The sequence below is a fragment of the Thamnophis elegans genome, chromosome 7 (assembly GCF_009769535.1).
Source record: "Thamnophis elegans isolate rThaEle1 chromosome 7, rThaEle1.pri, whole genome shotgun sequence".
Taxonomy (NCBI): Eukaryota; Metazoa; Chordata; class Lepidosauria; order Squamata; family Colubridae; genus Thamnophis; species Thamnophis elegans.
In genome coordinates this window covers 84584972-84601328 of record NC_045547.1, presented here as the reverse complement: position 1 = coordinate 84601328, position 16357 = coordinate 84584972, and the positions used below count along the sequence as shown (strand labels likewise).

General features: G+C 50.2%; 1 protein-coding gene across 1 annotated transcript; it reads right to left on the bottom strand.

Annotated features, from left to right (window-relative positions):
- Positions 1-232: 232 nt before the first annotated feature.
- TMEM243 (transmembrane protein 243) lies at positions 233-16017 on the bottom strand. The gene is made up of 5 exons (XM_032220939.1): positions 15892-16017; positions 13469-13787; positions 6686-6736; positions 2238-2342; positions 233-818 (listed from the first exon to the last, which is right to left on the bottom strand). The coding sequence occupies exons 2-5, from the start codon at positions 13544-13546 to the stop codon at positions 696-698; spliced, it is 357 nt and encodes a 118-aa protein (XP_032076830.1). The 5' UTR covers positions 13547-13787; positions 15892-16017; the 3' UTR covers positions 233-695.
- Positions 16018-16357: the final 340 nt, after the last annotated feature.

Below are 16357 nucleotides of genomic sequence, written 5' to 3'. Positions count from 1 at the left end.
AAACACGAAGCTGAAATTCGGCGGCCACTTGGCGAGGCAACCCGACTTACAAAGGCTGTGGGGTTAAAACCGATCCAAATCAGTATTGACTTCTGTAATTATCAAGCTTCCTCCGAGGTTAAATCTGCGTTTGGTCCGCAGCTTCGTCCGCGTACGACAAAATTTGTAGTCAACGTGGCGGGTCAGCGGCCGTGAGAACAAGAGGAAATTAACCAGCTTAACACAAGCGAGAAACTTTCTCTCTTCTGTCATAGTAAATGCCTTTTTATTTATGACGTAGTATAGACATTTGCAGTGCTGCGGGGGGTGTTTTTTTTGTACATGTAATAAAAAAGGCCAGTTTTTCCCCCACACACACCCAATGGGGGGGAAAGGATGCGCCACTCTGAAAAACACAAGCGTTGTACAACTGGAATGTTCATTAAGTGCACTAATAGCGGATTCTGTGCCTCGCCCCAGCCCCACCCACCCCTAAAGCAGATGCTCCTGTCGTATTGCACTACTCCTCACCGGCAGGAAGGAAGGAAGGACCGTTAAAACATGCCTGCGCAAACACCATCCTCTGGCTCTTCCTTTCGACCTCGGTGCCGGTGGGGTCTCAGTGTGTTTTTTGGGAAGCCCTCCTGGTCCTTTCCAAAAACACGGCTGGAAAAAGCTACCTGCTGCGCACACCTGGACGTGTGTTGCAACCTTTGTCATTTCCCCACTTCATGGAAGTAGAGGTTGGCACATATACAGAGCATGACGATGGAGAACACGATGTAGTAGATGAGGTTCCTAAATTTAGGCTCCAGGTCTCCTTGTCGATACCAATAGATCTGCAGGGGGGGGGGGAGAGAAGGGAGGGGGGACAAAACGTTAAAAGAGGCAGCGGACGCCGTCATCGTCTTCGAACAGGGATGGCTAAGCTTTTTGTCATCGTTGCGCCCTTAATGCAATGTGTGTGTGACACACAGCCTCGTGAGTCCTGGCCCCTGTGCCCCGTTTGGGGGCCTAGAACGCCTCCCTGCAGCTAAAACGGGCCATGGGGGATTGCACCACACCCATCGCCCCCCTCCTCCGTGTGTGTGCGCATGCATGACTCTCCTGCCCCCCCTGCGCATGAGTGCGCATCTCCCACATGAACCCTGCCTCCCGTGCATGCATGGCAGAGACCCCAAAAATCAGTGGGCTGGCAGGAGGTGGGCGCATATGCGCGGTGAAGCTAAGATGGGTCGACGGCTCGCGTGCCCACAGGTTCGCCATCCCAGTCCTAGAAGAACCGTTGGCCGCCTCTGGGACACTTGAATGGTTGAGGGTCTCCTCCAAGGCGGAGAAAGGTTGCCGGGGGACCGGAGCTACGTGGTGATGGGAACTGAGCCCCGTGGAGGCTTTGCTTTTAAGGAGACGCTGCAGGGCTGTGATATCAAAGACCCCCACAAACGGAGGGGGTGTCGCCTTTCCACAGTCACAACCCTTGTGGGCAGCATCTGCTCTGCCGCGGGCCCTTCCCTTGGCTGGTGAAGGTCCCTGTGGGACGGTGGCCATGCTGGTCCAGCAGAGAGACCAGCCGAGGGACAATCAAAACCCAGTTAAAAATCCAGTTGCAAATCCCCTTCTTATTTCAGTGAGGTTATTTGACGGAGGGCCAGAAAGGGAGCATATGTGCGCATGCTCATCAGGGACTCGACCCAGAAGAGGAGCTACCCGGTGCACATGCGTATGCCGGAAACTAGAATGCCCGGTTGCATGCACACCAGGAAGCTACTCCTCCGGTTTCTGGCACGCATATGCATGCGACGATTAGCTGGGCGGTGCGCATACAGAAGCCGGAAGTGCAGCTCTTCCATTTCCCACCACTGCTGCGTGCGTGAAGGCCAGCTGGACCATCGTGTGCACACCAGAAACCCGGAAGAGCAACGGGCAAGGCTCTATGTGCCACTTCGGGCACACGTGTGCCATCGGTTCCCCATCACGGCTCTCTTTCATTATTTCCACCCTGTGGGAAGGAAGGAAGGACGTTTGGGGCTCTTATCCTCCCACTAGGCACAGCTGCCGCTACTAGTGTTACTAGTCTAAAACCTGGTTTGAGGCCCATGCTGGGCGACCGCAGTTAGTGCCAATAACGAAGACATCCTTTTGTGGACCGAGGTCCTTGTTGACGTTGGGCCTTGCAATATTTGTACATGCGCCATTGTTCCCCCTAATCGGAGCAAGATCTCCTCCGTCGCCGCAAAAGTAAACCCAGGGACACTTACAAGGATGCCAGCCGAGACGCAACTCAAGGAGATGCAGAAAGCGAAAAATATATTCACTGGTTTTGGAGGTAGGTGAGGAAAGACGAAAGCGCTGATTAAAGTGACCTGCAGGGAGGGAGGGAGGGGGAGAAAACAAGAAGGAAGGAGGGAGAGAGAAAGAGAAAAAGGAGAGGGAGAAGAGTCAGTGTCATCTAGAAAACAAACTCTTGTGAAATGTGATTATCCTGAAGGGCTTCAAGCTAAGATAAAACTCTAATCAACAAACACAGTTTGATCAAGCTAGCATAGTTGGCCTTTCCCACTGCGCTTCGACCCGACGCCCTGGGGGGGTTTCAGGGCTCCTCTTGGCTTGGGGAATCCGGGTGACGCCAGCCAACGGACACTCAGGTAAGGCTGAAGGAAAAGATGCGACCCTTGTGGGAAGAAATGTCTAAAGTGCCTGTTTTCCAGCCGGGCCCTGGGTGGCCCCGGGGACTGAACTGCTGGCTGAATTCCCACTTTCCCAAGAGCTTTTCCTACGGAAAAACTTCCATACGGCACAACGGGAACAAAAAAAAATTCTCTTGCTAATAAGGCGACGGGAAAGTCAGCCAATTTTCAGGCCCTTTTTGCTGAATCACTGCAGTTGTTAAGTGAATCATGTCGTTAAGTGAGCCAGGCTTTCCTTCCCCCTTGGTTTTGCTTGAGCCCATGGGGGAAGGCTGTGAATGGTGATCTTTTCAGCCTCCCGGGCACGCTGAAACCAGCCTAAATACATAATGGTTTAACGAACTCATAATCCCTGGAGTCTGAACAACTGAATGGAGCTAGCAAGAATGCTTACTGGCCGGATGCCCTTCCTGTTGCCAATGCGGAGTTTTGTTCAGCAGATAACAGTCTCGATGCCGACTCATAAAGCATTGGCATGCCCGTTATCAAGTTGCAACGGCGAGGAGAGTGGGGGAGCGCATGCCACGCATACCTTCGGCTAGAGTCGGATCTCAGATGACTGAAGCAGGCTTGGGAGGTGTGCAGCTCGTTGGAGAATGTGATTGATGACACAGACTGAGGGAAGGGAAGGAACAGGGATAAAGTTTGGCCACAATTCAAATGAGGTTTAGATCTGACTGCAATGGAGTATTGCTTGAAATGATGTTCCTAATAAATGACTGGTTTTCTTTTGAAACTTGGCTCGAGGCTCATGAATCAATTAGGGCGTCTTTCAGAAACCTGACAGGGCGTGCCCAGAGAGAGAAATATCTCCCTCTACCTAGGATCAAACTCCCAGCCTCCTGATGGTGAGGCGAGAGCTCCCCCCTCTAGGCCACCGCACCCCTCCAACCATTCTAAAGAACGGCTGGTTGCTAAACGCCCAAATGTTGATGGTGTCGCCCTGGGGACACTGCAAGAGTTTCTAAGTTTGGGGACCAACCATAAGGGACATTTTTCAATAGCATTGTTGATTGGTTGTAAGTCAAGGACTAACTGTGATGCTGTCTTGTTCCTCTCGAAAGCAACAGCTAGGTAAGGGAAAGTCGGTGGACTCATCAACGTCCACCATTAAGCTCCATGGAGACCTTCTAGTTCCTTGGAGAGTCAGGGTGCCAATAGGACAATTATCCCATCGGCCCCCTCCTCATTGGACACTGGAGCTTAGACCCTGGATTTTGGAAGCGGGGGGGGGGGTGTTGGGGTGTTTATAGACCTCCGTTTGTTGCGTTTCATGGAGAGATCCCGATGGTTCTGTTAGCCGAGTGGTGTGATGGCCTCGAAGTGGAGCTCAGGAGGCTGTGGGTTCAATCCTAGGTAGAGGCAGATATTTCTCTCGCTGGGCACACTGAGAATATCTCTGCTGAACAAAACTCCACTCTGGCAACAGGAAAAGCATCCGGCCAATAAATACTCTGCTTGCCCCATTCAGTTGCCCAGACTCCACCCCACAAGGGATTAAAAGAGGATGATCATTCTCTTGATTTTTCATTTTTCCTAGGGGACTTTATTAAAAGTTTCCCCCCCCCCCCTACAAACACCTCGTTATGCGAAGAATGTGGAAACCAGAGTTAAATTTTTAGTACAAATAAAACCATTTTGATGATTTTACATTTCCGTCCAGCCTACCCTTCCAGAAGTCAAATATCAGAGCCTGGTCCAGCCCAGCTCAGGCAGGGCCTCCCACCAGTTAAAGCCGAGGAAAGGAAATCCCAAATTACAGGATATTCCTTGGAGCAGCAACCCACAAGGGTTTTTTAACCGCGTTTGTTTGGAAATCACAGGAATCAAAAGGAAAGGCAGTTCTCTTGACCTCCTGCAGGTCTAATCATCTTTCAGTGTTTATAACGAAAGGAGGATAAAAGTCCGGCTGTTACACAAGGCCCTTGGACCCCCTGCCCAGAGGGCAAATGTCAACCCATCTGCCTTTGAGCGATGCTTCCGATGATGCTTCCGGAGCTTTGTGAAAGGCAAGAGAAAACTAAAATTAGTGAAGGCTTGAAAGACGTTACACCTTGGGAAAAATATCACACGTTTATGGAGGTTTAGGTTAGGGAGAGGGAGGAAAAATGACTCTTTTGAGAAAAACATGACAGTAAATCAGGAGAACCAAATCATTCATAAAATAACAAGGTTTTAAAAGACTGGAAACAAAGCATTGCACATATATATGTGTGTGTGTGTGTGTATATATATATATATATATATATATATATATATATATATATATATATGTATATATATATACGTATATATATATATACATATATATATATATATATATATATATATATATATATATATATATGTATATATATATACGTATATATATATATACATATATACATATATACATATATACATATATACATACATACATACATACATACATACATACATACATATATATATATATATATATATATATATATGTTTTATTTGTGCTGATAAATAAATAAAGGGAGACGAGTATAGATCTATTTCAAGCTATTTAGCTCTCATCAGCTAGCCATACCCTTACTGGGATTCATATATATATATTCGTTTGCAATGCTTTTTTTCCAGTCTTTTAAAACCTTGTTATTTTATGAATGATATATATGATATGAATGATAAAGGAGGAGAGCCTGTGGCCTAGTGGCTAATACAAGTGCCTAATATGTAAAAACAGCCCAGGTTCGAATCCCAGTAAGGGTATGGCTAGCTGATGAGAGCTAAATAGCTTGAAATAGATCTATACTAGTCTCCCTTTATTTATTTATCAGCACAAATATAACGTATGTATGTATGTATGTATGTATGTATGTATGTATGTATGTATGTATGTTGCATTTGTGCTGATAAATAAATAAAGGGAAAGAAATAATAAGAAATAAAGGGATATATATATATATTCACAGGTGGGCTGGAAAAGTCCACAGATCTTCTTCTGTGTCTCCTTGATTCATAATTACTTAGTAATTCGGACGGGACAGGGACACTATCCACATTTGAGTCCTCGATTTACCAGGTTCATTCAGTGTGCATTTAGTGACCATGCAAAATTACGAGGGCACTGAAAAAAGTGACTTATGACCTTATATTTTCACATTTAGGAGCGTTGCAGCTCCCCCCCCCCCGGCCGTGTGATCCAAATTCAGACGCTTGACAACTGACTCGCGTTTATGACGGTCACAATGTCTTTCGGGGGGAGGGGTGTCACGTGATCCCATTTTGCAATCTCCCAATAAGCAAAGTCGACGGGGAAGCCGGATTCACTTAACGACCACCTTACTCACTTAACAACTGCAGTGACTCACTGAACAAGTATAAGCATATAAATGTAATAAATAAATAATAAATAAGTGCGGCAAGGAAAATCGTCAATCAGGGCAAGACTCGCTTAACAAACGTCTCGCATAACAACAAGAAATGTTGGGCTCAATGGTGGTCGTAAGTGGAGGACTGCCTGTGTACGTCCATTTTCTTCATCGTGGTGGCAACATGCCAGCAGCAAAGTCTTTATTTTATTTTTAGCAGGGAAAGTTGGCTTTTCTCCAGCCGCTCTGTGTGCAAGGGAGAAATTTGGCAACTTTGACGGAGTGGAGGCAGAGGTTACCAATCCAGGGTGTTTCTCAAACAGGTGTTAAGGTGGAGCCTTTTTCTACCTGCCTCCACCAGCCACTCCCTCCATTAAAGGGCTCTGATCTGTGTCTTTAGCTGCAAGGCATAAATCAAATATTTATAAACAGCAGCTAAGGAAATGGAAACAAAGGGAAGGTTTTCAAAATAAATAAACAAATGCCCAAATGTCCACATCCTTGGAATGGATGAAATGAATATTTCTCTCTATCCCGGGGGTGGGGGGTGGGGATAATAATTAATGCCTCCTTACTAGCTGCTAGAAGACAAAATGAGATCCGAAGCGTTTTGGCTACCAATTCAAACCCAAGTTCACTTCCCGGATTAGCTTTGCGGGGGGCTAAGTAAGGGATACTTACTAGAAGCAACAAGGAAGCTATGATGCCAACGGCAAAATTGATTATTCTGTCCTGAAAGACAAGACGAGAAAAAACAGAACAAGTAAACAAGGCGTATTCTGCACATCACAGAATATTGAACCAGTTGCAAAAGGGCAGACAAATTGGTGCCAGTTGTGTGGCAGGGCGAATAAATCCCACGCGGGCGTCTCAACCTTAAAAGAATCTTCCAACGTTCCAGCAAAGGAACCCGAGATGCTAGGAACTAGTTAGAAAGGCTGGCATTTCAGTACATTTCATAAGTAATAATTGGTCTCCTCACCACCGAGGCAGCGATGTCTCTAACGTTGCTTCAGGTGGCATAAGAGCCACCAATTGGTCTCCTCAACACCTTTTGAAATGACAAGAAAAGGAAATTTTGCTTAGGGACTTTTAGCCCCTTGGCAATTCCCCAGTTGGCTTCTCCTGCGTTAATAAAATCATAACCATAATAACTTCAGCTTCCTCTGTTTTCCCCTCGGTTCCCTCCTGCTGGGAAAAAGCCCCGATTCTCCTTCATCGCTGCTTCTTCGGCCCTTTGCTTTTCATTATTTTCTTTCTTTATTCCTCCTAGTCCAGGGGTCTCCAACCGTGGCTACTTTAAGCCTGGAGGACTTCAACTCCCAGAATTCCCCAGCCAGCTGGGAGTTGAAGTCCTCCAGGCTTAAAGCGGCCAAGCTTGACCGAGGCTTTCCAAGGGCCTAAAGCAAAACTCCTTGTCCTGGCAAAAAAGCCTTGCCACACGGCCTTCCCCAACCAGATGCTCTTCACGTTTTCAAGGCTGGCATTGCCCAGGAATCCAGTGGAATCGCGCCTGTCTAGTTTAAGGAAAAGGAGGACCGGGGAGACATGATATCAGTCTTCCTGTATCTCAGGGGCTTCCCCAAAGACGAGGAAGTCAAGCTATTCTCCAAAGCACCGGAGGGCAGGACAAGAAGCAATGGGTGGAAACTAACCAAGGAGAGAAGCAACCTGGAACTAAGGAGGAGTTTCCTGGCAGTAAGAACATTTAACCAGTGGGACGACTTGCCACCAGAAGTTGTGAATGCTCCAACATTGGAAGCTTTTAAGAAGCGATTTGTCTGAAATGGTATAGGATTTCTTGCCTGAAGCAGGGGGTTGGACTAGAAGACCTCCAAGGCCCCTTCCGACTCTGTTATTCCGTTAAGAGTTCTGAATTAATCAAATCTGTATAGTTAGTCCTCAAGTCACAACCGTTTCTTTAGCAACTGTTCAAAGTTACAACCGAGTTTGGGGGGTGGGGGTGGGGGAATGAGACTGGCAACCAATTCTGGCTCTTGCAACCACTGAATAATCTACTCTCTGCAGGCCAAACTACTCCACTCACGGTAAGGGAGACGGACTTTGAGGCCACATTTTCTTCCTTATCAGTTTGGGCCAACTGGTCCTTTGATCTGGGTGGGTCCCAAACAGTGAGCTTCTCAAAGGGATCTTTGATCTCAGCAAGTCTAGATTGGCAAAGTCTCTAATGATCACTGAAATCAGGATTAAGGAACAAAACAACAAACAAACAGACATTTCCCAGAGCAGAGTTGAAACGGTGAGGCTTTGTATTTTTAACACGGCCACTAATGAAGATGCTTAGAACTTCCTTTCTTCTCTTCTTCCCTTTATTGTTATTTCTGCTTCTGTCCTGAAATTATTTTTCAGTAGGTTGGGATTCCATATACCATATTTTTCAGAGTACAAGACACACTTTCCCCCCCTAAAAGAGGGTGAAAGTTTGGGCACATCTTATACACCGAATGTAGCCCTGTCGGCCGCCACCCTTTGGCCTCTGCCTCCTAGCAATTTGCCTCCTTGCAGCCAACAGCAAACAGCCCGTTTCAGCTTCAGCACAGCCTGATTAGCACAAGCAGCTGATTGTCGGTTGGATCAGCCTCCCAACCATCAGCTGTTTCAGGCTTCAGGGATTGCCATTGCCTATTGCCACGTCCGCGCACTCCATTTTCAGCCTCCGCATCCCATTTTCGGCTTCCGCATGCCCCGTTTTCCGCCCATTCTGATCCCTGCTGCCCAGAATGGACGGAAAATGGGGCACGCGGAGGCCGAAAACAGGGCATGGGGAGGCGGCAATAGGCTATGGCAATCCATGTAGCCTTAAACAGCTGATTGTCGGGAGGCTTGTGCTAATCAGGCTGTGCTGAAACTGAAACAGGCTGTTTGCTACAAGGAGGCAAATTGGTGGGAGGCAGACACAGATTTTTCTTTTCTTGTTTTCCTCCCCAAAAGCTAGGTGCGTCTTATACTTCAGAGCGTCTTATACTCCGAAAAATATGGTAATTCAGTCCCAAATCCAATCCAAACCCTACTTCAAAACCATCCTTGACTCATCTTGAGACCTTCAACTCCAAATCCATTAATCCAGAAGGCTTAGTCACTCCGGCCAATTCATCCGAATGTCACGCTGGACAAAAGATTGCCTAATTCTATTTTTTTTTCCTTTTTTGAAAAAGATCTTTTGAAAGTCAGAGATTATCCCCCGCCCTCTGTAACTACACCCTCGATCCCACACGCGTGAGGTGGCATTGACACAACAGATGTTTTCTCAGCATGTAAAGCCAAGACAAATGAAATGTGTTGCAATTTAAAAAGTACTGGAAAATATCAACTAAAAAGGGTACCAAAACTGCAAATAATTGGTCTCTTCAGAGCTCAACCAATAAAGCCTGTGCCGAGAGATCTCTGCCTGTGGCCCTCTTCTCTGGTTGGGATCTAACAGGACTCTAACCGAATAACAGAGTTGGAAGGGGCCTTGGAGATCTTCTAGTCCAACCCTCCCTGCTTAAGCTGGAAACTCTATTCCATTTCAGACAAATCTTTTCTTAGAAGCTTCCAGTGATGAAGCCCCCACAACTTCTGGAGGCAACCGCTGTTCCATTTGTTAATTGTCCTCATTCTTAGGAACTTTCTCCTTAATTCCAAGTTGCTTCTCTCTTTGATTCGTTTCCATCCGTTGTTTAACGTTCTTTGGGAAAATTGCCAAGGAAGGGAAATATCTGTAGCTCACATGAGGGGTCCTCGGTGCTCTCTCGAGCTGGCTGGTTTTCTTGCAGACGTCTCATGACCCAACTAGGTAACATCATCAGTGCTCGTGTGTGGAAATGGCCACGGACACCAAGCGACACCTCTCTGGTTGCACATCAACTGATCCTGTCGGCTCCATATTGTTAAGATTTTCTCAAAGAAATAATCTTTAGAATATCTAACTAGGGTTTAGGCCTGGAGTCTCTCTACTTCTCCCTGGGAATAGTTCTCTCTCTCTCTCTCTCTCTCTCTCTCTCTCTCTCTCTCCCTCCCTCCCTCCCTCCCTCCCTCCCTCCCTCCCTCCCTCTTAAACACACACACACACACACACCTGAATGCTTCCAGTGCACACTTGCCGGTAGGGGCAGCCTGAAAAAAGTCTTGCCCCTTACACACAGAAGGCCTCCATCTCCTAAAACAATCAACCTGGTTGGGGGCTTTGAGAACCAAGTGATCCAACTTCTTTGGAGGACATCAACCAGCAGGAGACACACCCTCCGTAGAGCTTGGGGAAAGTGGTAGAAACCTGTGCTGACCAATTAACGGGGGTCCTGACTTTTTAACCCCTCCCAGAGTCCCATCATGCTTGAAAGCAGCCACAATTATCCCAGTTCTGAAGAAATCAGCCATCAACAGCCCGAATGACTATAGACCTATTGCACTGACGTTTATAGTGATGAAGTGGTTTGAGAGGCTGGTCCCACAACACCTCAGGTCCCTCCTTCCACCAAATTTTGATCAACACCAGTTTGCTTCTAGAACAGTGTTTCTCAAGCTTGGCAACTTTAAGTCCTGTGGACTTCAACTCCCAGAATCCCCCAGCCAGCTCTGCTGGCTGGGGGATTCTGGGAGTTGAAGTCCACAGGACTTAAAAGTCGCCAAGGTTGAGACACACTGTTCTAGAAGTAACAAGTCGACAGGGGACACCATCACCACTGCTCTCCATATTGCACTGAGCCATCTTGAGAAATCTGGGAATTACGTCAGAATGCTTTTTATAGACTGTAGCTCGGCCTTTAACACCATCTTCCAAGAATTCTCACTGAAAAGTTGACTGACCTGAATTTCCCTCCCCTCACTTGTGAATGGATCAAAGGCTTCCTGACGGATCGTCCACAAACATTAAGGGTTGGGCCCTTTACATCTTCCACGCTGCACATCAACACAGGCTCCCCTCGGGGCTGCGTGCTCAGCCCATAACCTGTACTTGCTGTATACCTATGACTGCATATCCTCTGATCCATCCAACATCACAATAAAGTTTGCAGACGACACAACAGTGCTGGGTCTCATGGTTCCACCACAAATGCGCGGACGACAAAAGCGCGCCTGACTAAACCGCGCCGACGAATGAGTGCTGAAGCGCGCCGACAACAGTGCGCCAACAGAAGCACGCTGTAACCTAACCCTAAAAATAACCCTAACCCTAACCCTAACCTTAAACCTAACCCTAAACCTTACCTTAACTTAAATCGCACTTCTGTCGGCGCCCTGTTGTCGGCGCGCTTTTGACATCGCGGTTTTAGCCCCGCGGTTTTGTCGGCGCGCTTTTGACGTTCGCGCATTTGTCGGGTCACGGTCTGTCGTAACTGGAGGGGACGAATCAGCATACAGGGAAGAAGTCCGGAAGGTCTCCGCGTGGTGCTCAAGGAACAACTTACATCTACATACTAGTAAGACAAAGGAGGTGGTGCTAGATTTCCGGAAGCGCAGAGAGGAACCTGCCCCACTGTATATCGAGGGGGGCTGTGTGGAGAGAGTTTCCTCTTTTAAATTCTTGGGAGTGCTTATTAGTCAAGATCTCACCTGGGAAAACAACACGTCTCTGGTGATTGGAAAGGCCCAACAGAGACTTTATTTCCTTAAGAGTCCTGGGAAAAAACCAGGTGGAACAACGGCCGATGACCTCTTTCTATCGGTCCACCATAGAAAGAGTCCTCACATATTGCGTTACAGTATGGTACGCTGGTTTAACAGCTGCGGACAGGAAGGAAGAAGCCCAGGTGGCGCAGTGGTTAAATGCAGCACTGCAGGCCACTTCAGCTGACTGCAGTTCTGCAGTTCGGCTGTTCAAATCTCACCGGCTCAAGGTCGACTCAGCCTTCCATCCTTCCGAGGTGGGTAAAATGAGGACCCAGACTGTTGTTGGGGGCAATATGCTGACTCTGTAAACCGCTTAGAGAGGGCTGAAAGCCCTATGAAGCGGTATATAAGTCTAACTGCTATTGCTATTGCCCTACAGAGTGTTCAATTCGGCATAAGAAACCATTGGTTTCCCTCTGACACCACTGAATGACATCGCCAGATCTCGCTGCTTAGCAGAGTAAGGAAAATACTCAGAGATGATTCACACCCTGGTCAGTGTCCAATATCCCAACATCCGTCTCCTGGCTAAAGTTTCCTGAAATAATCCCGTTAAACCCAAGGAAATCCCACCCTTAATTCTGTCACAATTCGGATTGTGGGACACAAAGAGCTCTTTATGGAGTCGTCGGGGGCTTTTGCAGGCTGCGGCCATTACAGGCCAGCCATTGTGCCTCTATTGCACAACCACACAACTGCTCCCTCCAAGGCAGGATAACCCCACACACGTGTCCAAAGCCGGCAGCATTAGGAAAACTCCGTCAAGGCGCACCTTAAACGCAACCTCCATCGTCACAAAATGGAGCAGAGGCCGCCGTTTTGAAAAGGGGTCACAGAGCCACCAGACTTACAACAGCTCATTTAGCGACCGTTCAAAGTTACAACGGCACTGAAAAAAGCGATTTACGACGATTTTTCACCCTTACAACCTTTGCGGTTTCCCCAGGGTCACATAATCAAAACGTGAGCATTTGTCACATTGGTTCATACCTATGACGGTCCCATTTGTCCCTCTGGGGGGGTCACGTGACCCTGACAGGCGAAATCCACGGGGAATCCGGATTCCATTAAGAACCATATTCATGCACCGATTCACTTAACGACTGTGGCAAGAAAGGTCGTAAAACGGGGCAAAATCCACCCAACAAATGTCTCAGCGGCATGATTTTCGGGCTCAGTTATGGCCGTAACTCGAGGAACACCTGCAGATCTCCCCAATCCCACGCAGAGCCACGCTTGGCCTAACTAAGGTTCCCTCCTTCCTGTCTCACCAGCAACTCAAACCCCCAACTCGGAGGTGTTTGTGGGCTGAGAAAGAATCACTGGTCTAATTCTCCTCCCAGGGAGCCTTGGGTCGGATTCGAACCCTGGTCTCTTCCCCAGCGCTGCCTTGTGCCAGGCTCTGAAGCCCAGCTGCAGCCGGAAGTAGCAGCCATGCACACATCTCTGCCACCTGCTGTGGGATAGGCTGCAAGTCCTTCCCTGGGGGTGGGGCAAAAGACACCGGGGGTGTGAAACTGAAGGCCCGCGGGCCGCATCCGGGCCGCAGGGCCGCCCTGGAAACCGCGAAGGACCAGCCCACAGTTCCTCCACCAGCAAAACCAGGCGCGGCCCTCCTGAGCTCCGTTTCGCCTGGCAAAGAGCTGCAGGAGGCCGTCGCAGCAGAAAACGGAGCTCGGGAGACTGTTTTGACACGTGTGACGTCGAGCTGGCCATGCACCCCCCCCCCCCCGAGGCAGAGTTTGACACCCCTGCATTAGGCATTGGCCGCTTTAAGATGGGTGGACTTCAACGGGTGGGGGATTCTGGGAGTCGGGAAAGCCAGAGAGACCCAGAGAAGCTCTTTCCCGTTACCCTTGGCGACGTCTCTCCGAAAAGAGGCCGGTTATCCAAGCCCCTGGTCCCGTACGTTCTGGTGGTGAAGTCCTCCATTTCTGTCCCTGCCAAGGCTTCTTCTCACGTCCAGATCCGAAGAGCCGCTGAAGGTCTCAAAACAGAGCCATGCCTTGTTCCCAAGAGGGTTCCTGGAGCCCAGGGGGCGGGCGGGACATCGGGCGCGGGGAAAGGCCGGCCTCTAGGAGAAACGCATTCCTTCGGGGTCGCCGCTTGTGGTTCAAGGCCGGGGATCCGGGCCTCTGCTCCAAGCCTCAGCTTCCCTCCTCATGATCAGCAGCTGAGGAGAGAAAGAACAGGGCCGCAGTCAGGAGGGGGGACACGCTTCCCCCCCACTCCCCAATCGGTTAAGGCGTTAAGGCGCTGGGTTTGGTCACGGCTGGAGCGGAGGCAAGGCCAGGGGGATACTACCCACGTCACTTGCCCTGGGAGGATCCCCCACCCCCTGATCCTCACCACCGTCAGCTGAAGAGGAGGGACAGACTGCAGGGCCAGGAGAGAGTGGGCAGGTCTGGGACCACTACCTGGATTTCTCTCTCCCCCCACCCCAAAAAAATATATTAAAGCAGTGTTTCTCAACCTTGGCGACTTTAAGCCCTGTGGACTTCAACTCTCAGAATCCCCCAGCCAGCTATGCTGGCTGGGGGATTCTGGGAGTTGAAGTCCACAGGGCTTAAAGTCGCCAAGGTTGAGAAACACTGTATTAAAGGTTTGAATAAAACAATAGATAGGAAAGAAGGAAGAAAAAGAAAGAAAGGAGGGAGGGAGGGAGGAAGAAAAAGAAAGGAAGGGAGGGAGGAAAGAATGAGGGAGGGAGGAAGAAAAGGGGAGGAAGAAAAAGGAAGGAAGGAAGGAAGGAAGGGAGGGAGGGAGGGAGGGTGATAGTAACAGATCAACAGAGTTGGAAGGGGCCTTGCAGGTCATCTAGCCCAACCCCCTGCCCGAGCAGGAGAGCCTACATCTGCCTTTACCTAGGAGCGAACTCACAACCTCCTGATTGTGAGGCGAGAGAGATGAGAGTTGGTAGAAAGATGGATGGATGGAGAAAGAAACGAAGGAAGGAAGAAAAAGTAGAAAAGGACATTTGGCATTTTCTCTGCCATTATCCACTGCCCAAAAACCACCCCTCCAATTCCCAAAGAAGGCAGAGCGCCATCCTTGCCAGGGTTCCAAGTTTTACTCTCCTTTCTTCTCCGGGCTAAAATTGGGGGAACTGATTCGCCTGAGCTAGTTTGGTTTTTGTGCCGCTAATTAGCCTGCTCTAAATTCCAAGCTTGGGAAATAAAACAATCAAAGGATTCAGTAACCTGGTTTTTGAGGCCTCTCTTGGGCAATCCCAGGAGGAAGGGCCGCCCTGGGGTTCCTGGGGGCAGGACGGGCCCCCGAAATCCGTGTCAGAAGTTGCAACCAAGGCGGGAGGCTAATCCTGCAGATTGCACCCTGCTTAATCCCACGCTGTTCTCCAGGGAGGGAGGGAGGGAGGGAGGGAAGGGTGTGGGGGAGGCCAGCAGGGAGCCCCCCCCCCCCCCGAAGCAGGCCAGCAGCTGAGTGGCTGGTGCAAGAAAGTTGGAGGAAGAACCAGGTGAGTTTCTACTCGGAACGACACCTTTGAGTGGGAGCTTCTGAATGGGCAGCGACTGGCATGAAGCGGCATCCTCAGAGGGGCCTCCAAGCAGCAGCCCCCCTTTCTTCCTCCTCCTACCTGACTGGCTTAATGTTGGTTTGATGCTGGTTAGTCTCTTGGCTCCCCCCCCCGCAAGTCCCTTGACAATCCTTAGCTCCTTTTCCAACCTCCCCCCCCCCCTCTTCAGAGAGGCAGGCTGGCAGGCGCTAGGACCCCCCCCCCAGAGAGGCGGATTCCGATTTTCTTTTCAAAATCCCCCCTCCCTTAAAATCAACTTTCATTCTCCGCCTTCGGACGAGACTCTCCTCTGCTTCTCTTCCTGCCGGAAGAGAGAGTTGGAGGGGGACCCCGGAGGCCTTCTAGTCGAGCCCCTCTGCTCAGGCAGGAGACCCTGAAGTGACCACTTCGCACCGCCTCTCCTTATAAAAACCTCCGGCGTTGGAGCGGCCACAAGAAGAGAAGCGCAACCTGGCCAGGAAAAAAACACAAGCCCACGCCGGAGCTACAGCTGCCCGCGCGCCCCGCTTCCCAGCGCCGGATCCGCCCCACCTGCAGGAGAAACGGCCGGGAAACTCGCCTCCGCGGCGTTCCCAAAAGGAACCCCGGCGCCGCCAACGTTCCAGGCAGGAACCCCCGGGGATCCCCACGTTCCGAGAGAGAACCCTGGCCACGCGAACGTTCCAAGGAGGAACGCTGGCCACGCGAACGTTCCGAGAGGGAAGCCCGGCGCCGCCAACGTTCCAGGGCGCTTCCTGCCCACCTCCTGCGGATGCCGGGCGCGCTCCGAGACGGCGGCCCGTGGAGCGCGGCTGCTGGCGCCGGTCTCCCTCCTCCTGCTCTCCTCCGCAGGGCTCTGGGCCGCTGTCGCAAAGTATCCCTTCGCGCTGCCTCCGCCTCCGCCGCTCCTGCCTTCTTCCCCCTGGCCGCTCATTGGCCCCGCTTCGCCAATCCCGGAGCAGGCAGCGCGGCACCTGGGCTTGCGGACCTGCGAAGGGCTGCGCCGCGCCCCGGGAGGCGCCCTCCGCGGGCTCGGGGGGTTCAACGCTCAGCCTCCCCCGGGTGGGTCTCCCGAGGCGAGACCGCCACGCGGGATTCCAGGTGGAGCCCCCAGGCCCGAGAGCAGTCTATCTGCGCGATAGCGAGGCGTTTGATCAGCTCCTGCGGGGATCCCTAGTACAGTGCTTCTCAACCTTGGCCACTTGAAGATGTCCGGACTTCAACTCCCA

What these genes read in the sequence shown, in the direction of transcription:
- TMEM243 (XM_032220939.1), bottom strand. Translation starts at nt 13,546, where the DNA reads ATGGAGGACTTCACCACCAGAACGTACGGGACCAGGGGCTTGGATAAC. An exon ending in TCGGAGAGACGTCGCCAAGG is followed by an intron (nt 6,737 to 13,468) that starts GTAACGGGAAAG and finishes CTTGTCTTTCAG; the next exon opens with GACAGAATAATCAATTTTGC. An exon ending in GCGTCTCGGCTGGCATCCTT is followed by an intron (nt 819 to 2,237) that starts GTAAGTGTCCCT and finishes CCCCCCCTGCAG; the next exon opens with ATCTATTGGTATCGACAAGG.